This window comes from Aplidium turbinatum, chromosome 14 (genome assembly GCF_918807975.1).
Source record: "Aplidium turbinatum chromosome 14, kaAplTurb1.1, whole genome shotgun sequence".
In the NCBI taxonomy this organism is placed as follows: domain Eukaryota; kingdom Metazoa; phylum Chordata; class Ascidiacea; order Aplousobranchia; family Polyclinidae; genus Aplidium; species Aplidium turbinatum.
In genome coordinates, this window is record NC_137485.1 from 4,829,989 (window position 1) to 4,850,786 (window position 20,798).

The following is a 20,798-nucleotide window of genomic DNA, read 5'->3' on the forward strand; positions in this document are numbered from 1 at the left end:
TAACCGTGATAAATTGGTGCTGTTTTTTAAGAAATGCACTTATAATTACTGGTGCAAATTAGTCAACTGTTCCGAGCAGACAGTTTGCCTGGGTTATGAGAGGTTTTGAAAGCAAAAAAAATTTTTTTTTAGATCAATACAAGCTTGTTGGGCTTGCGTCTTTATTCAATTGCCACAGATCCTGACTTTTGATGGCGTACACTGATTTACAATCACAAATCGTTTTAAAAAATCGGAATATAAAAATTGAAATCATTTTTTGGGCGAAAAAAGATTAGAGCCAATGTCGAAAGTAGGCTTACTGCAATACCGAGGTAACTTGTGGGTGCGACGAAGCGAGCTTTGATTAGCAGAGAAGCGATAATGAATTCAAGTTTTATCAAACGTCCAAAAGACGTCTGTTTAGCTTGTTTTGTGTTTTGTAGATGTAATAAGTTGCAATCAATAATTGTCAGCAATCAGAAATACTTTCAAATCTTCCACATCAACTCTCGGACCGATGTTTATAATTTTAAGTCTATGTAAGTATGCAAAATTTTCGTGTTTATGCTTCACAACAGCTTTCTCATTCTAATCGTAAATGTTCATTTAATGAATCAATAAACACCATCGACTATAGTTCGAACATTTAAACAATTCTTTTGATTTATCAACAAAAGTCTCCGATCACGGTCTTAAAATAAACAGCGGTAGAATATTGAGAAGTTTTAGCCAAGAAAGTTATGAAACCGACAAGGCGTCAATCGCTACTTGACACTTGAGTTCTTGCCTGGACAGAATTGATTCAGTCATCGATCAATGTGCTATGATGCTCAATAGTGCTGCATTATGAGTAAACAAACCTTGTTTGCTAGAGCATATTGTTTGTTGCATGTCGTTCACTCGTTTGTCAATCGTGAATGTTAATTTATTGCAGCTTCAGCAAATGTTTACTCGATTGCAAACTAAATAACTTGCTTGAGAGGATAGTAAGGTCGGGATTCAATGATATTAAAGCTGAAAAAGTTGAGTTAATGACAACATAATCACAGAAAAATACTTTCTTTGGCTAATTTTATCTAAATGTCATTTACACTTTCATCCAAGCTGAGATTTTATTACAAGTTAAGTGTAAGCAATGACAAAAAGACTGTAGAGAGATGTTTGCACCTACAAGCATTAGCTTATTTTCCTACATTTCTTTGCTGTGTCAATTTTAACATTAGACATGTACGAAAGATGTTAATCTCTTGTTATAATCCTTGAAAAAAAAACGGTATTAAAGGTACCGGTAGGCAAAATGCAAAACAAATATGTGCTTTGTTGTTACTCTCAAAATATCTATAGTTCATGCAAATACCACTACAGCCACTTATGGCTGAATGTTCAGATGTAGGCCTAATGCTATCATGCTTAACAAATAAAAGAGTAGGCTAAATATTATTAATGCTATAAAAAGTGTGCAATGTCAAGCAAAAAAGTAAAGCAAAGCAAAGTAAATTAAACACAGTTACTATTCTTTAAAAGCCTTCATATGCTGTTCCATCGTTATTTGAATCATCCCAAGGAAGCGATAAGCAAACTATATATTTATTTTTAATCACAGTTCTTACAACAGGCCGTTGTTTGTTCATGATGAATCAGTTTGATGTAATTTTGAAACATATTGGTGAAATTGGTGTTAGTCAAGTTTCCATTTGCGCTATCCTGTGTTATATAACTTTTCTTTTTGGCTTCAACTCTTTCTCAAGTATTTTCATCGCTTACACACCGGAGTATAGGTAGGAAAAATTATCGTTGTAGTCACAAGAAAGCTTTAAAGTGAATAACATTTCAAATTTCAACCAATTAATTCTCTGAGAATATTTTGTGACATTTTTTAATAATTAAATAATTATGTTATAACTGCAGACAGTGGCACACAGTTTCGGCCTCCAAGCCTCGTCAGTGTAGAAGATACATTAAATAAAGCCATTAATTATAATGTTTATTGACAGCATTTCCTGCGAATCTTTGGCTATACTGCAATCGAGCAAGTTATTTGCAACCCCGACAGTTATGAGGATATTTTGGGCCCAGCACCAATAAGATCCTCTGGCCCAACTTAAGACACTTTAAACAAAAACGAGCTATATCTAACAAATACGAGATAGTTTCTTCAAGTTTTTGGCGCCTTTGAAAAGTTACGGGGCCCTCTAGTCATTCCGGGTACTGGTCTAAAAATACTCCCTGGACCCCCAGTCAATGCTACTGTTTGCAATTGATTTATTTTATTTTTGGAATAAGTATATTGTATTTACTGTAGTTAAACCGTAGCAACCCTGAGTAGTTAAACCCTGTATATATATCAAATTTAAATTATAGGCTATGGCTTTATACCTAGGCCTATACTTTAAGGTCCTTGGTAAATATAAACTACGTTTAGGTATTAATAACTAAATTATATAAAAACTAAATTATATATGCAAATATTTATAATAACTAAATCAGGATGACGCTGTCATAGTTAAAAGCTGATATACGTTTCTCAACCTTACTAAAAACATGCAGAAAATAACGAAAAGAAATAAAAGTTAGAATGTTTTGAATTCTAGATGCAATGTTCCCCCACTAGACAACGCAACAGTTTATCCTAACTTGACTGAATCAGACATTCTCAACTTCACTACACCCTACGATGCAAGCAAACAAGAGTACAACGGTTGTCTAAGGTAAGTAACCATAAACAGAGCTTAACTTTATTAGGCTTTCCTCATTCCTCACTCAGTAGTTAAATGTGGATGAGCTGGTTGTTCCTTTTTGGCGTGTAAAGTTTTCATTTAAAATTTTGGTTCAACTTTACAAAAAGTGATGGCATTTTTATTACGCTATTTATCATAAAATAAACGTTCCACATATGAAAACTATTTTATCCAACTAGATATGGATACGACTTGGAATCTTGCCAAGGAAACACCAGCTGTGTGAACACGTCGTATCCACCCATACCTTGTGATGAAGGATACAACTACGATCGGTCGCTGTTTAGCGAAACTGTTGTGACAGAGGTAGGCATTTCATAGTTTGAATAAAACAATTCTAGTCCAACAAACTCGAGTAATTTAATAAACCACAAATTTTATATAAAATAAAGAGCCCAAAGTGTAGATGTAGATACCAATCGTGTTTAGCAAACAAACGTTTCGAAAACTATACTGTCTTCACCTTCAGTGTTATAAATGTAAGCAACCCCTGATGCCGCTTAGTTTTAAATTGAACTACGGCTGACGTCATAATGACTAAATAACAGGCTTTATGAGCGAAAAAACGTAACAGAAATTAAGTTTTTTATAAAATGATACGTAACAGAATTCAATTGTTTTGATGAAGCAAGTTACTTTACTCCTTGTGACGTCAGCCGCAATTCTAAAACTAAGCGGCATCGAGGATTGCTTACATTTATAGCACTAAAGATGGACAGTATATAGTATTAAAACGTTTGTTGAACCTGAGTTTATTATCTGCATTTTTAGCTCTTTATTTGTTTAAAAAAATCGTTCCAAACATTTTGCTCCAAAGCACAGATTCTCCTAGCAAAGTAAAAGCCGTCGTGTATTTGCTACATCTGCACTGAATAATTTTGCTAATATTTTAAATCCTAACAGTTTGACTTGGTATGCAATCAAAAATATCTCAACGCATTATCAACGTCATTATATTACGGAGGAATGATGATTGGATCCTTGCTGTTTGGATACTTTTCCGACAAGTATGAAAATGTTGCTTATTATTCTACAATCATATAATGGAAGTAGATTTTGATACAACTTCGTATACGTTTTTTTCATTCAGCATTCTATGGCGAAATAGCTAACTTTGAATTTTCTGCTATTATTAGAACTCCTGACAAAACAAAAGCAAGAAATGCCTCTTAACGTCCACCTATTACAGAGACGTAGCCACGGGAGAACGTGGAGGAGCAATTTCTCAAAATTTTACTTTACTTCCTCAAAAAAATATGTCTTGGTACTATTGCAATGTTTCATACCTTTGCAATTTATGCTGTATGCTGTATACCCCATCAAACGTTACTTTTACGTTCCTAAAAATTTCTTTTTAGTTACGTCATTGACCTAGTAGGGTCAACAGTGAGGTCCAGAGAGTACTTTTAGTCCGGAATGATTTTAGGGACCAGCAGTAGCTGTTTCAGGGACTCAAAAAATGTAAAAAACACCTTCCCAATAGGTTTACTAATACTTTTCCCTTAAATATTTCTTCTTTGAAGAGAGTCAACATGGAATCTCATAGGTATCTCGCCAAAATGACCATTTCAATGTCCCTGTTTCCAACAAACAACGTTTACATGATGGTTATGAGCTTTTACTATTTAACTGCACTTCATTTTAAAGATTTGGACGGAAAACATGTTGTCTGGTGTGCTACATCTTTTGCATTGGAAGCATGTTTGGAGTCACCTTCGGTCCTTCTATAGAGCTGCACATTTTTTCTAGATTTTGCCTGGGTGCGTTTTGTGCCGGCGCAAACATTGGAATGTATGTTTACAGTAAGTTTTGCGTCCTTGAGATAAAAACTCATCATTGTCAGTAATAGCCTCTGGTAGATTCATGTGAAGCTTGTTATTTTATTACAGTAGGCGTTTTCTACCATAAATGGATGAAGAACGTTTGGAATAAAATAGCATACAATTTTAGGAGCAAAATGGTTGGAACGTCTAGTTAAACCAAACAAAAAAATAAAGAGCCTAAATTGTGGATACTAAACTCATGCTCAACAAACAAACGTTTCGAAAATTATAGGCTACTGCAGTGTTACATTTGTAGCAGATGAAGACAATATAGTTTTCAAAACGTTTGTTTGCTTAACATGAGTTTGGTGCAGGTATCTACATTTCGGGTTTCTTATATTCTGGCTACAATACAATTTCCTCTGGAGTTTCCTTGTGTCAGTGCGAATTACAAAAAAGCATCTAAATTATAAATTTAAAAATTTAATCTAAAAGATTATTTTGTCGTTGAGAGGCAGCCGTTGATACCTATAATAAGAATAATGTGTTAAAACATCTTCTTATTTTTTCCAAAGCTATGGAAATCGTTGGAAAAGATTATCGAGCTCTTTTTGGAATAAACTCTGGAATTGTATACGCGCTGGGATATATGACGTTGAGTGGATTTTCTTATAACTGGAGAGATTGGAGAGAAATGATGGTGAGCATTGTTTGCAAATAATAAACTAAAGTTTAGTTAAACAGATGAACGCAAGTTTTCTTTGTGTTTCTAACATAGTGACACCAGTAGAAAATAAATAACCATTGAAGTAAGTAGGCGTGAATCGGAATTATGTGTTGGAAAAGTTGTTGGAAAAACTTACCAAAAAGAGAACATTATTTTCTTGTCACTCACACGTAGATCTAATCTTGTTACTCGAACGAAGTTTCGTTTGATAAGCACAGTATAAAGCAAAACTAGTGAGAATGCCAGCATTGCCACAACGAAAAAAATGTTTAGTGTAACAAAACAAAAAAGTGCTTTATTGCACAAATTTGGCTGACAAACTTTTATTATGACTTTAAAACCTAATATTTGAAAGCGTGAGAAGTCTTTTGAAGTAAATTATCATAAATATATGTAAGATGCAGCATTCAGTATACGAAACATATAAAAACACAGGTTCAATTTTACCCCTCAAACATAAAACAAAGGACCTGTAAACGAAAAGGCTCAATGATTCATCATGAGCCTATATACTGACTATGGACAAAAAGCAAGCTAAGCGACATTTTAGTTTTCTCGTCAGTATAGTTATAACTTACTTACTTGTTCAAATATAAAGCATATGCGACCACTCTGTAGTTTATTTTCTTGATATACAGTTTTCCTACACGGTTTTAAGCGCTCCATTCGTACTCCTCCTGTTCCTCATCCCAGAGTCCCCGCGGTGGTTGTTTGCTCATAATAGAGAAAAAAAAGGGAAGAAAGTGACACAAATGCTGGCAAGGATAAATAGAAGAAGAGTAACCGAAGAAGATTGGGAAGAGGCAAATAAAGTTGGGAAGCAGGTCAGTAAAGCGACAAAAAGAAATTCTTTTCAAATGTGCGCTGCTTCCAAAAGTGTAGGAGAACTAGAGCTGTCTTTTTATAAAATAGCTTCTTTAGATTCGTTTGAAACAAGAACGTTATGCTCTTTTTGAGTAGTTTCTTTTGTGTTAATAGTTAGCCTACTTTCAAAGTGATCTTACTAGCGTAATCCAAAACTAACTCGTTTAAGGGTAGATTGAAAATATGAAAAAGAAGTATAACACAGCTGAACTACAGTAAAAATATATTCTACATCAACCAATCTCGTAGAGTCTTTTTTACCTCATAAGCAGGAGGTGTTTACGGACTGAGAATCTAGTTCACCAAAGGCTGCATTGCTATGATATCCTACAAGCCTTCATTAATTATATGTTATTAGTTTACCAAAACGGAGTAGTGACGTGGACTGCAATCTGCACCAGCCACCCGATTTGAAATGAGAATAAAGCCAGAGGAAGATTGATTGATTGAATAATAATAATAATAATAAAAATGGAGTAGCTTGTTTGAAATATCTTACAAAGTTGGAACGTGTAATTGTTTTGCCAGGACGAACTGAACATAAAAGACAGAACAAAGTACAATCTGATTGATCTCTTCAGAACGCGTCGAATGCTCATTATGACGATAAGCGTCATGTTCAACTGGTGGGTTATGTTTTATTTGTCGTATCCAGGCTTTTACCTGGTGGTTGAAGATTTAGATTAAGTGGTTGGGAAGGCAAGGAAGCCAATTTTCATGTCCTCCTTCAGGCGTGCCTTTAAGTGTCCTGCCAGAGACACAGCCACATGCTCTTTAGCGGTGTCGAACCGGCGTCCTTTCGATTATTATCGTTCCAGCGTTCTCACCACTCGGCTATGCAGCCTCTAATTAATGGTTATGTGATGGAATAGTTTAAGTTCTTTGTAGTTGCAAGGATGACGTTTCTGGAACCGTCATTTATATAACTCCACTTGGAATGAAAAGTTTATATTGTTTATAATTACACTAATGGCTTTACCATTAACTGCCGTTTTTATAGTTGCATTTTCAAAAAACGTTTGCTAGAAAAGCATTGCATATGGCAGCATTGTGTTGCGTTGATTTCCAAAAACAAGTTGTTTCTTTACAGGTTTATCAACAGTTTCGTCTATTACGGAGTTTCCTTAAACGCGGGAGCTTTACCTGGGGACATCTTTGTCAACAACACTCTAAGTATAAGCTATAAAAAAACCAGAAGCTTAATTCCAATTAATGACTTTTTACGATTTTCTTTAGTAAACTTAGAAATTTTGTTGTTAATCATTTCATCCTGTGTCTGCTTCGCACTTCAATAACGATTTTACAGTTCAACATTTTTCTTTTATGATCAATTTTATGACTCAACTATTCTCGCATGTTCTTTGAATGTTTTGACTAGGATGACAGAGATAATGTGACTCGAAGTCTTTAATAACATATCAGCAATCAAAATGTTTTTTCGTATTGCTAGGTTAGATATACCATCAAGTTATTTAACATGGTAGTTTATCATTTTAAATATTTTACAAAGACGAAATTGCCAACGCAAAGTGACTTTCATCCGCTAGGTGGAGTGTTCGACGTATTAGCCCACATCGCATGCATGCTTTTGATCAACAGAATAGGAAGAAGAATTTTGATTTCTGTGTCGTTTTTTGTGGCGGGGTTGGGACTTCTAGCCAGTGTCGTTGTGAATGAATACGCCGGAAATGACGAAGGTAAGTAGTAACCTGTATCAGCTGGTGGTCATTTTATGGTCGTTTGTGATCGAATAATATGATGCAGCCTTTGTCCTTCTATTTATCAATTTACCCTAAAAATACCTTGTTCTTAAATTTTAAACCACATTCAGTACGAGTAGGCTAAGTCAGTGTTCAGAAAAGTTCGATGCTTTTCTGATATTTCTGGCGGCTTTATTTCAACTCCAGTAATGCACTTGTAGAAGGAAATTGACAATGTGCATATTTGCAATTACAATTCTAATACAACGCATTTGCAATTTATAAATTAATGTTATGTAACAAAATATTGCTGTTTCGGTTGAATAAGCTCATGAATGTTCAATGAGCAGTTGAGTTTTCACTTTAAATTACTTTTGGGTGGCACTCAAGTTTGAAGAATAGCCTATACCAGGGGTTCTTAACCAGGGGTGCACGCATCACTAAGGGGTACTAGACCTGTGCCTAAGCGGTGCGGGGATGCTGAATTATCAAGGTTTGTTATAATATGACGTAAGAAGCAAAGTTGTTTTACCAGGTTTCAACAAAAATTTCGAACTGTAGGCGACTATTACTTTTCAGCCAATCTTAGGAGGGGGTGCGAGAACTGGTTGGTAATTTCAAGGTGGTGCCGACAAGGCAAAAGGTTAAAAACCGCTGGCCAATACCGTTTAGCAGAAATGAAGAAGCGTTTGCCTCACTAATCTTCAAGGTTACTTTGTGTTCTCATAAACCTTGACGAGCTGTCATAACAGATTAATTGTTGCGCATGTTTGATAAGTGACGGTGCTTATTTATATCAACCTTGTTCAGGACTGATCACACTCGGTGTCGTGTTTGCGTTTATCGCCAAGTTTGGAATATCAGCTTCCTTCTCGACCATTTACAGCTTAACCATAGAGCTGTACCCAACTTTGTTAAGGTAGGTTATAAAGTGACGGCGTGCCAACGCACTCAACAACTGGCCATACACGATGCCATTTATCAATCTATAGGTTAAGTGACAATTGTCTTTCAGCATACTAATTTATCTTGACTATTAATAATAACAATTTATTTCACACCAGTGGGGTGCAAATAGCGTGATTTAAAAGTCTCCGTAATTGGCGATTTCAGCCAACTGTCACAGTTCTTCCGGGCTGTGTTCTGTGTGCAATCGAACACTTCGCTTGAAAGTTTGTGCTGATACTCCTTGATTTCTTTTCCCTTGGATCAGTTTTGATAGTATAGCAGAATTTCATCCATCTTGGGTACAAACGGCATATTCAACACGTAGTTGCATTGAAAAGTTCAAAATACTGATGATGTCAAAAAGCTCGGTTGATGACTCTTTGCCTGATACCTGCAGTTTGGCTCCAATTGATTTTTTTTAATTAAACAAATACCAAGTAGTGTTAAACCACAATTCTGTCAAAATTTACTAATCGCAAAAGAAATTAATTTGTTTCTATCAGACATCATAGCCACCTGAAGTCATGTAACTAAATCGTTTGCATCATGCATTGATGTGGCTTTGATACCTGTCAGAAGATATTTCTTAATTTTTCTTCTTTGTAAAAACATAGTGCAATTTTAACTTCGTAATTACGCTGAAGGAGCAATGTGCTTGGAGTTGGATCCTTCTCTGCAAGAGTGGCTGGAATCATAGCTCCATACTTTATTGTGTTGCAAGATTATGTTGTGTGGCTTCCAAATGTTGTATTTGGAGTGCTTGGTAAGCGTAAAACAACCCAGACAACAGATCACGTTTTTCACATTGATTCAACGTCTGCAGACGTTGAATCAATGTAAAAAACAGCCGCTTTGCTGTCTGAGAATAGATTAGAAAGCAGAGATGTTCACTTTATTACAGCGGTCTTATTACATGGGTGATCGCCAACGTGTTGTGGTGAAATTTATTGTGTACTGCTACAGACAAATTATGTCAAGCATTTTAGTAAAGTTGACTCACATCTTGCTATAAGCTGTTTATTCTTTTGTTTGTGACAATAAGGTAAAGGTAAAGGTGGTCCCATACTTGATTCAAGTGTCGGGTATGAGAAGATAAGGTTCTCATTGTACTAAGTAAGCCTTCGGCACTAAGGAGAGTAGGGTGGCCAGTTCCTTTCTCTCGGTCGCCTTTACTTCAGCAACTACGCCCACCCAATTTATTACACCTTAGGTAGAAGTGAGCGGTGTTTTCAACAACCAGCTTAGCCGGGAGTCGAACCAGGTTTACATAATTGGAAAGCCAACACCTTATCAGGTTACGCCATCCCACCGCCACAATACTACGACTTCACTTTGAATTGACCACGATATCATCATCGCTACAACCGCCACCAGCTATCGATGGTGTTATTCAATATCTATAATGCGTTGACATGACCTTCAATACTACAGATCGTACTTTCTGCAGATCATTCAGTAAATAATTGTATTGCGTATTTTTTTTTATAAAATGACTTGCGCTCTTCTGGTGACTGTACTAGACCACCACCTGATGGAATGATACTCAGTTTTTATGTCCGACGTTTCGTCAGTCAACACGACTGACTTTATCAGGTGGTAGACTAACTGGCTGTAAAATTTATTTTAATAATAATGATTCCATTAACTTGAATTTGTTCTTGTTAACAGTATGCTTGGAATGAACGATTTTTGTGTGGTATCAATGTTGTTTATTGTATTTGTGCACAACTATATAAAAAACAATGATAATAACTTTCTATCTGTCAAGTCTTGATACAAATAAATAACTTTTTGCCAGGAATCATTGGTGGCGTAATATCATTGGCCTTCCCTGAAACAAACGGACGCTATTTGATGGAAACAATAGAAGAAGCTGAAGCATTTTACAAGAAAGATTCTAACAACCAGAAGTCAGTATTTTTTATTCCACGCTTTAAAATTGCCCTAATAATTGCTGGGTTGTGTATGAAAGCCTACGCTATGCATTTCATGCATAATCACATTGTTTTATTTTGCGCCCATTACGACATCATACAGTTAGGCCTACACTGCAATCACAGAAGCGATACAACAAATACCAGGATGCAGCGAAGGAACATAATAGTCTTCGAGTCAGCTGCTCCCTTATTTTGGCATACCATAAAGTGTGTTTTTGTTGATACACAGCCGAGTGCTCTGGAGCGGTGTCGAATCCACGTCCTTTCGAACGTCGCGCAGACGTTCTCACCCCAAGCAGCAAATCAGTCACTTCTTACATTGATTCAACGTCTACAGACGTCTACGTCTAAAAACAATACCGATTCGCTGACTGGGACCACTATCGGCCACGCAATTGACGTTACATGTCCTGCCATTAAATGAAAATTAGTGTTTGCAAGAGTTATTATTATTAATTACAGTAAATATATTTACAGAAACAAGCAACCAAAGATTGAAGACAATGGTCAAGACAAAGTTTTTTTTAAAAACACTTTAACGCGATTGTGACGTGTCAAAGGATCAATTTATAGATTTTTCTGCATTTCTGCATTTTCTGCATTTAAAAATATTTTAAAATTAATTTCATTCTATGTTTGCTTTTTCTAATGTGATGAAAACATATTTTATTGAGATGGGCGGCTGTGCAACGAAAGCCGTGTCTCATGACGGAAAACGTAACTGAAGCATGCTTCTTATGCTCACTTCCTATTGTTTTGAGTAGACCTAATAAAATAATGCAAATGGTGTTTTTGAGTTTCAACACTTCGTTGTTTCGTTAAAGTTTTTATTATCAGGCAAGGTTTTGCTGCCAATGGAAAGGTTCAGCTGCACTGACAGTTACTTGATTTGCAGTTGCAATCGGTCATTTACCGGCAATATGTTTGTGTGATCCAAAAAGCTTGTACGCAGTGTTCCCTCTAAGGTGCGCAACTGAGCAAATGCGCAGTACCACCAGACTATTTGCGCAGTAAAATCTCATTCTTGCACACTTGCAATCTCCAAATTTAAAAGTAAAATGATCTTCAACATTATTTTTGGACAGAACGCTTCTGCGCTTATCGCATTTATATTGGAAAATTGGAAAACCACGAAAACAAGAAGAAACTATTTGAAGTAAATGTGTAAGTTGTTCGCTTTTTATTAAACTTCTTCTAGACCAGTGGTTCCCAAACTCGGTTCACAAAGTTGGTAATTGATTTTAACTCAGCATTAAAATGCTTATGCTCACTAAATCAAATATTTGCTCAGCGTAAAATTTTCTTAGAGGGAACACTGCTTGTACGGTACAATAGAAAAATTTAATGTAATTGATACTTCGTACTTTTTAAAGTTTGTCACTTTTTGTCTTCGATATTGAAACATTATAGCGAGATTTTTTTTATTTTCCTATGTGCGCAAAATTTAATTCTATAGTCAAAAGTTTCCCAAACTGGGGTCACAGCCCTTCTGGGTGTCGCAGAGCAAAGTTTATGGGTTGTAAGTATACTTGTTTCCATCAAAATGTTGTACTGTACATCATGTTTCATGCATGCATGATACATGCAAAATTAGGGTGACCATAAGTACTCATTTTGAAGGACATGTTTATCGTTCAGAATATTTTATTCTTTAACGACGTTTAAAGTTTCTAGCACTAATTGCAGTATTCAAAAACGTTTAAAGCACTCAAATATTGTCTTTTTCACATTTTAATCAATTTAAATAAAATGCATATTCCTTCAGCTTGAAAAAATATCTATCAAATGAAAAATACAGTATAACCATGAAAAATGTTAACAAAGATTTGAAATAGTTATAGGCATATGGTTCCTTCATTTCATGTTCAAAGATTAATTTCTATGGTAGCCTATATTGTTTGCACTTTTCTAAGTTTGCAGGGTATTGTTGAAAGTAGCCTACTCAAAGCAACTTAATTTAATTTTGCTCTCTAAAAGTGCTCTTTCAAAAGCTTACATGGTTTACGGTAAATTGCATCAAATCGAGGGCTAAATAACAGAACGAGCTAAGTCCATTTTTGCATTTTTTGTGGTTAGATACTGGAAAGTGTTTCTCAAGCCCGTATTTTTACTGACAGAAAGAGCTAAGTTCTAGCCTGAACAGGTTTCTCAGAACTGACTGCTCATTTTAAACTAAGTCCAGAGGGCTATACGACACAATGAGCTATTGCTACATAGCTCATTGTGCCGCTTCTGCATCTATACCATCTCTATTGACAAAATGAGCTAATGTGACATAGCTCATTTTGTCATCATTGCCGACTTGCCGTCACAGGTCCAAAATATAGTCACACAGTAAAAAAGAGTGGTTTGACTTCAAATTTAAAATTAAAATTTTTAAATTTTAAAATGCCATTTTCTCAAAACTACTTTTGGGTGACTTGGCTCGTTCTGTCATTTAACCCTCGAAATGCGGTTATTTGTCTCTAAAACTCAGAATCACTTGTTTTGAATTACTATTTTTAACGATGTAAATTCAGGGTCGCAAAATAGTTTAGAACTTAAAAGGGGTTGCAGATTAAAAAGTTTTGGAAGCCCTGCTCTACTGCGCTGTTATCACTTGAGTAAATATCGGTTTGAGGTTTTCATCATCATTATCCAAGTCCGGTTTGTCGTCACTAGTGGGGTAGTCAGATTTCCTGTCTTGCAGCGATTGTCTTCACCGTTTTTCGACATCTTACGATGTCCATTGCATCTTCCTCTTCCACTCCCACCTTATCTGCTTCATTCTTCATCTGTTCTTTGATTTGATTGAATCTTTATCCTCGGACTGAGAGAAATTCTTGCAGAGCTTAATCCTGGCAGTTTCGCATACTTGTAGAGGCTTTGAATCACTGACGCAGGCCCGGTCACCGAGATTGACAGAGTGAAGTTTCCGACTGTTGAAGTGTTGTAGCCGGGGAATTATTTCATCCATTAGATGCCGCTGAATGGAGAGCAGTCCTTAACGTGCGTTGCTCAAGCGCACGCCTTGATAGTCGAACCAGCGCCCCTTGATCTTGAAGCTTCTTCATTCCAAAAGTGACGCGCTAACCAAATGAGCTATAGGGGCGGACATTTCCATGTTCGTTTTAGACATCTCCATTTTCTCTTCCTATCTACCTTTGAAGTCACTTCTTTTCAAAGAAAACGTTCTTTCTCTTACCTTAGCACATGACATGCCCATATAATATATCATCTTAAGATAAATTAACAAACTCTCAAGCACTGTGTAGGGGATGTATTGTACACTTGTACAGTAGAAGAATTGGTGAACTATTCCCGTTCTAGATCTCGACTACAACTCACTAAGTAGCCTATCGTACCGTAACAGATCATAATTTAGCTCAGGGTGGTCCAAACCCTGGCACGCGGGCCGCATGCGGCCCGCGTGAAGCTTTTGTGCGGCCCGCGTACACTTTGTGCATGCCGGAATTATCAGTGCTAAATCGAAGGTTTAAAAATACACCTACGTTTTATAACTACAGTACATTCGCCACAACCCTAAATAAGTCGCGCATAATCGGGTCAATAGGTAACTGTGAGGGAACGTTGTCGGTTTGTGACGACACAAACGTGCGTTGATATTTTGCTTTTGTTGCTATTAAAAACCGACACACGGAACAGAATGGCTGATGAAACCCTGGATGCCTGCTTACGTCTGTCGACCACTGAATTTAAACCAGAGATCGACACTATACAGCAGGGGTCGGCAAACTGCGGCCCGCGGGGCAAATGCGGCCCGCGGAAAAACTCTTTGCGGCCCTCGAACGATCTTACTTTTAGTGCATCAACTAAAGTTTCATCATTATCTACGCATGAATTTATTTTATATCATAACAAAAAGCCCTTTAACATGTGTCCCGACATTACTCGGTAACTCCCATGTAAAACGTGTAATGTGCATGTTTGGAAGCACATATTGCTGTAAGTAGCTTTTTTCAGAAATGAATTACGCAAAGAATAAACTTCGCACTCGCCTGTCAGATCGTCATTTGAATGACGTATTGCAAATATCATCAACAAAGTTGCCAGTTGGTTTAAACACCTTGGCCATGACACAGAAACAACAACATCAACAGTCGGCAGCCGTGGCCGAGTGGTTAGCGCGTTGGGCTCGCAGTCGAGAGCCTGCATGTTCGACTCCAGCCACCCGCACATGCTGTTGTTTCTCTGGGCAAGAAACTTAACGATAATTGCCTCTACCTAGTGATCGATTTCGAGTAATGGGTAGTACCAAATTTAAGTCATAAGTAAAGTAGACAACCGGAAAACAGACATTGCCGTCGGCTGCAGCGTGGGTCAGGTGTATGTCGGAAGGCGTACACCGATGCATAGCGCTCAAGTCCGCTTTCCCGCAATGCAGGATAAAGATAAACAAACAAAAAAACAAAAAAAAAAAATCATCCTTCACATGGATAAATGATAAGTAAATAAAAACAATACATTGCGTTTTAATACGTGTTTGATAATAAATATGAAACGGCAGCAAACACGTCTCATTGTGCAATAGACACAGGAATAGGAGTTACAGGTGCGCCATGATTTTAAGGATAATGTGCCGATTGTTTATAGGTTGAAATTTATGCGGCCCGCACGTTACCGGAAGTTTGTAGATTTGGCCCAGTAGTACAGAAAGTTTGCCGACCCCTGCTATACAGTATGCAAAAGCAAAAAACAATCAATTGTTTTGATTTGCTAATTTGTTGACGTGTTATGTATGGTATCTTCTTTACTAGCTGAAGATCACTTTTTGAGTCGCAAGCAGAGATTAAAAAATGAGTTATGCGGGGTTCACACTGAGCTTGTCTAGCATTTAGCATATAGCGGGTGGGCGTGTTTTCATGTCTGGCGTGTTTCGGCTTTATGATTTGCGCTGACATGTTCACATTGGTTTCCATAGAAATAAGACGTTAAGCGTGTGGAAGCCATTGAGTGAGTAAGCTTGTTCATATATCCGTTGACAAACTTTCAAAGTTATAACAAAGCCCGACATTGCATTTAAATCCGCTCGGATGCTTCGTCAACAAGAAAATTTGGTATTTTTTTTTTGAAAAGTAGCCTATGCAAGACTACTTGCAAATAACAATGAAGTTTTTCTTCTGGCATAGACCTGGGCTACTTTAAAAAAAGTTTGTTTATTGTTCTTTACAAGTAGGCCTACTTCACTTCCTGGCTGATTAACCAACAAAACAAACTGAAGACGGTAGCCTACGGTATTTTTAATAAATTTTTCACAAAACATTTAGATGGTTGGTGCACCCATATTTCAAAGAAGGGATGACCTGGGTCCTGGGAGAACAAAATTTTGTGACATAATGGAGGAATGCTTCCATCGTTACCGTAGTTTAGAATGAGTAGTAGTAGGTACCTTAGATGATCTGCTTTCTTGACAAAACGTGTCAGCTCCGCTTTGTCGCTTCTACCCTTTTTTGGACCTCTGCTATGTTTGCCATATATTAACTTATATGGTCACAATAAAAACAAATTGCAAGCGCAGGTTACTTTTATTTCAGCGATGTTAGAAAATACAATTGGTGGACCAAGTGGACCATTTGTGAAATTTCATTTGGAATCTTGTGTTAACTTCCCCGCTTCTCTTACAACTTTTATGGTTTGCCCTTAACCAAGACGGTCTTGCCTTAACATATCTCCGCATCACAACTGTCCAAAAAGTACAGGCTGTGGCTGACATCAGATGCTCTGCAAACATCAACAGTCATGTAAGACTGGCAATATAGGCTACAGCTACACGCGTCGGGCTCTTAATTCTTTGCTCTAAAAACTACCAAACCAAGCACGGATGTACCAAAGCAAGCAACTGCGGTGTACCAGTATATTGTATTATTGTAATAAGGCTTCGAAGTTGAGGAAAACGAAAATTGACGATAACTACAACGTAAAAAAACGAAAAATCAAGCCGCAGATAGTGTAGCTACATTCATATCTACAATGGGCAAATAGGCCTAGCATAAGGCTTAGGCATATGATGAAACCAAGACCTGAACATACACTGCAATATTGAATCCTTTGAAAAAGAACCTACACCAATCATCTTAAACTTACTCTACTCTAACGACTAGAAATATTCATAATAATGATAAGTGATATCAATCATACCAGTGGCAGTAAACGTTCTAAGTCTAAACACTGATTGAACCAAGTAACACAACGAACGATTACTATAGCAAGAAATAATCTAATCTGGTATAAGCATGAAAATGACGGTACAGTGCATATATGTAAGTCCACACATCATTGTGAATGCACAGTCCACACATTTGCAGACAATAAGCACTTTATCAGCCACACATATCAAAGTAAACTAGATATACAAATTCAAATAATTGCAAACAATATACAGAACAACATATGTAATGTAACCAGGGCTGTGAAATCGGAGGAATTTTGGCGTGTCCGGAATGGAGTAATTTAAAAGGCTCACTCCGACTTGATACAAAATAACGAAAAACAAAATTTTTGTTTAGACTCTTTTTAAAAGAATATAATTTCTTGTTCGCCGTATTTGGGTCTAAAACTTCACCCGAAAATAGAAGTGCTTGTTTTTGTTAAATTTGTAAAAGTCGCTGTATCAATTTCGATCATAACTTTGATGAAATTAAATTTTACAAAAATGGAAAACGATAAAAATTATAAAAAAAATGGAAACTCTGAAGCCGGAGTTGGCTAGTTATAAAACGAGGAGTCGCATATTTTTCGCAAGACTCCACAGCCCTCCCAGACAGCCACTTTATCTGGTCCAAATCTTTACCAATTTGGGTACGATTTTGGCCAAATAGAGTGGCTGTCTGGGTTGCATATAATGGCTTCTTTACGATGTTCAAATAATCTCAAATGAACTGAATAACGCCAGTGCAAACCATATTGTCTAAGCCAAGGCTTACTTCAAATTACTACAATACATACAATACAATTTTAGTGCCAAACTCCCCTCCAATCTTTTATCACTTTTCAAACCAGTCACATTGCAATTTGCAACAAACTGATGGCAAGCAGGGTGATCATTTGATCAAGAAGAAAAACACAATTAATTTGATTTTCACGTGCGCTCACATATCGTGACAGATTATGTAGCGTTCTAAACTAATCATTATAAGTTACTCGTAAACGATTAAAACAAAAAAGACGATATTTATGCAACAGTTACAAAGCATAAAAAGACGTACAGTATGAGTAAAACAGAGTATGGTTAACAGTCGTTGAACATTTATAAAATAGCGATTTTCATTTGTTGGCAATGCAGCAAAGTGAGCGCATTTGCCGCAAAATATCCAGTTCATTAGACAAACAGTTACATGTATATTGTATACACACCTAAACACTTAACCGACCCAACAAAGAGAAATTTCTCAGGCTCAAGCGAGTGTGATTCAAGAAAGTTTGAAATGTTGAGAAAATAACACCCAAAAGATTTTTTACAATTACAAACAATGCCATGTCTGGAGGCATAACCGATTAACCGACACAGTAGTTTAGAAGATATTTGTTTGGGACCATGTAAACTGGGGGAAGAGTAACAAATATCATCTGCAAACTTTATATGATTAACACAAATATTAAAAAATCCGACAAGTTAAGTCACACTTATGTGCTTTTCTGTTGAATGGTGCATACATACTAAACACTGTGTGACATGCACATATCAGAGGCGTGTTTGTCAAATTCAAAGTTTGGCGTGGTTAATCAATTGACCAAACAATGCTTCTTCATCTGTATTGTATGTAGCAGTAGACAGTGCTGTCCCTATTGCTGACGAGTTTTCTTTTAACATGGAGAGCAAACATTCCTGAAAAAAAATATAAGTTATGATGCAGGCCGCATAAAAAAGAACCACAAAAAAGTACTGAAGTTCCTTGATTTATGTCAAAAACCTTCAACACTTCTATTTCTATTTGAATAAGACCTTCTGATGATCCGTTAGGTGAAACAATTTGTAAAGGCTTCAGATAGTAATAACTATATTTGATTTAATACAGTATATATGTATACCTACCTAACAGTATACCTAATTTGAAGATATTTAATATTTTTAATATCAAGGACAAGAGACACAATTAGCTCGACATCTGTTATAGTTCTTACAATGCAATGCTTTTTCATGTCCTGATGTTACTTGCATTATCCGCTTATCAGACAAGACAAAAATTTTCTTTTTCTTACTTGTATTTTATTTTTGTGTGAACTTTTTGGTCTTTCTTAAATACCCCCAGCAGGACTCTCACATCATCACCTTGCATTTTCTGATTCTAGGTAATAATTACCCCTCAGTGAAGTCTTCAAAGGAATTTATGCTTTAAGACAGAAAGTCATTACAAATTTATGCTTTCACAGTCTCACTGAACTTGTCATCCAGGTCTTTCAGTTCTACAGCTGCAAATAAAATAAGCATTTGTAATTAACTTTTACTAATTTTAAGCATGAAATTTCTTAATTTTAGCAGATGAATCTCCACAATAATTAATATATTTAGTAACAAGAAGAGATTCTATTTGAATAAGGACATTCTGATGATCCTCCTTTAGGTAAAACAGGCTGTCAAGGGTTTAGATAGTAATAACTATATTTGATTTATATTTGGTAACATAACATGTATATATAAAGGAAAAGTTTTGTTTTGAAGGTAACCAACAGCTCCACCACAATCAGATTTTGCATTCATATAGCTCATGCACTTGCACTTAAGAGTAATTGTCATTGCATATATTCAGCTTCACAGTGACATTGTTGAAACAATACTATAAAGTCACTCACTAAATATAACCACACTCTCTACTTCATACTTTGTGAAGATTCTTCCATTAAAAGCAAGAAATTGAAAGCATTTCCAACAAAGCTGTTGTGATCTTTCTTGTGCAAGTTTTGTGAAAAATATCCATTTAAAAGACTTATCTGCACAGGACTTACACAAACAACTTTTCAATTTCTGTAATTTTAGGTATGGTATTAATTATTTTCTCCCATATCATCATTTTAGAAACTAAAATCCTCACTCACAACATAGTTGTAGTATCTGTGAGCTTACAGTAACAGTACTTATTCGAAGTGATTATATTTACAGTACTAGTGTTACCAGATAAGAAATTTTTCCATAATTTAGTAAAGTTTAAAGTAGTTGAAGACAAAACCATGGATTACCATGGTTGCAATCAAAAAGCATTGTTTTGTAAAAAGTGTTGCCAAGGATAGGTTTAAGCTAAGAGTTTTGCCCAAGATTTCAAAATCTCATAAATCACAAGTTTTTGTCTTCAGCTACTTTAAACTTTACTAAATTATGGAAAAATTTCTTATCTGGTAACACTAGTGCTGTAAATATAGCCACGCCTTTACTTCGTATTGCTAATTTCAATCCATGTGTTTATTCATCATCAACATCCCTGATCATCAAATACATAAATAAAACAACACAAAGTTTGTTTAGATAGCTCAGTTGCTACCCTGTAAATAAGCATTACGTACAGTCGTACACCTGAGATTAGTATGATGACACAAAAGCAGTAAAACACACAGTGAAAAACCAAAACATTACAGTTTACAAAAATATGAACAACACATGTTTTCACACTAGAACTAGATTTCTCTTCAGCTCACTGACATCAGCAACAGCAGAAACGTTTTTTTACCATGTCAGCAACGTTTTCTACCTACCGTAAGTTGTTTTGTTATCAATCATTATTTAATATTTTTTAAGTCAGAATATAAATTAATAATTACCCGGATGGCCTATATCTTTTTTCATTTCTTTCCGTAGCTTTTTCTTCAACTTCCTACCGGTAGTTCCTATCTTTGTATCTATTATGCTTTTCATCGTACAGGGCAGCAACATTTTAAGTTCTACCAGTTTTTTATTTAATTGTATATATGTTTTATTTTTTAATTGAAGCAATATTAACTGCAATATAAAAAAATTAATACCACTTGATCATGTAGGCTACCATTGACATAGCCTAGTCTATGTCATGACTTAGGTTTGTTTGTTAAAGTAGGTACCATACTAAACTTTACTTTTAAATCATAGACCTAGCCTATATCGAATACCGGTACATTGTGTTATACCGGTACGGTACTGCCCTGTATTGTAGCAGGCCAAGTCAAATATAGCC

The 20,798-nt window shown here is 36.1% G+C and overlaps 1 protein-coding gene and 1 long non-coding RNA gene across 2 annotated transcripts; one reads left to right on the plus strand and one right to left on the minus strand.

Annotated features, from left to right (window-relative positions):
• The first annotated feature begins 1,614 nt into the window (after positions 1-1,614).
• Positions 1,615-11,536, plus strand: LOC145782830 (organic cation transporter protein-like). Its single transcript, XM_082594596.1, has 14 exons — positions 1,615-1,760; positions 2,574-2,690; positions 2,900-3,026; positions 3,624-3,727; positions 4,368-4,522; positions 5,059-5,183; positions 5,849-6,034; positions 6,603-6,700; positions 7,165-7,247; positions 7,622-7,771; positions 8,585-8,693; positions 9,367-9,485; positions 10,521-10,632; positions 11,497-11,536. The coding sequence occupies exons 1-14, from the start codon at positions 1,615-1,617 to the stop codon at positions 11,534-11,536; spliced, it is 1,671 nt and encodes a 556-aa protein (XP_082450722.1).
• A 4,970-nt stretch (positions 11,537-16,506) lies between these two features.
• Positions 16,507-20,582, minus strand: LOC145783316 (uncharacterized). Its single transcript, XR_014290919.1, has 4 exons — positions 20,410-20,582; positions 19,479-19,621; positions 18,859-19,068; positions 16,507-18,484 (listed from the first exon to the last, which is right to left on the minus strand). It is a non-coding gene; the product is annotated as an uncharacterized LOC145783316 (long non-coding RNA).
• Positions 20,583-20,798: the final 216 nt, after the last annotated feature.

Coding starts and splice junctions, on each gene's coding strand:
- LOC145782830 (XM_082594596.1), top strand. CDS start 1,615: ATGAATCAGTTTGATGTAATTTTGAAACATATTGGTGAAATTGGTGTT. Junction 7,248..7,621: donor CTTTGTCAACAACACTCTAA/GTATAAGCTATA, acceptor TTCATCCGCTAG/GTGGAGTGTTCGACGTATTA. Junction 10,633..11,496: donor AAAGATTCTAACAACCAGAA/GTCAGTATTTTT, acceptor TTTTATTATCAG/GCAAGGTTTTGCTGCCAATG.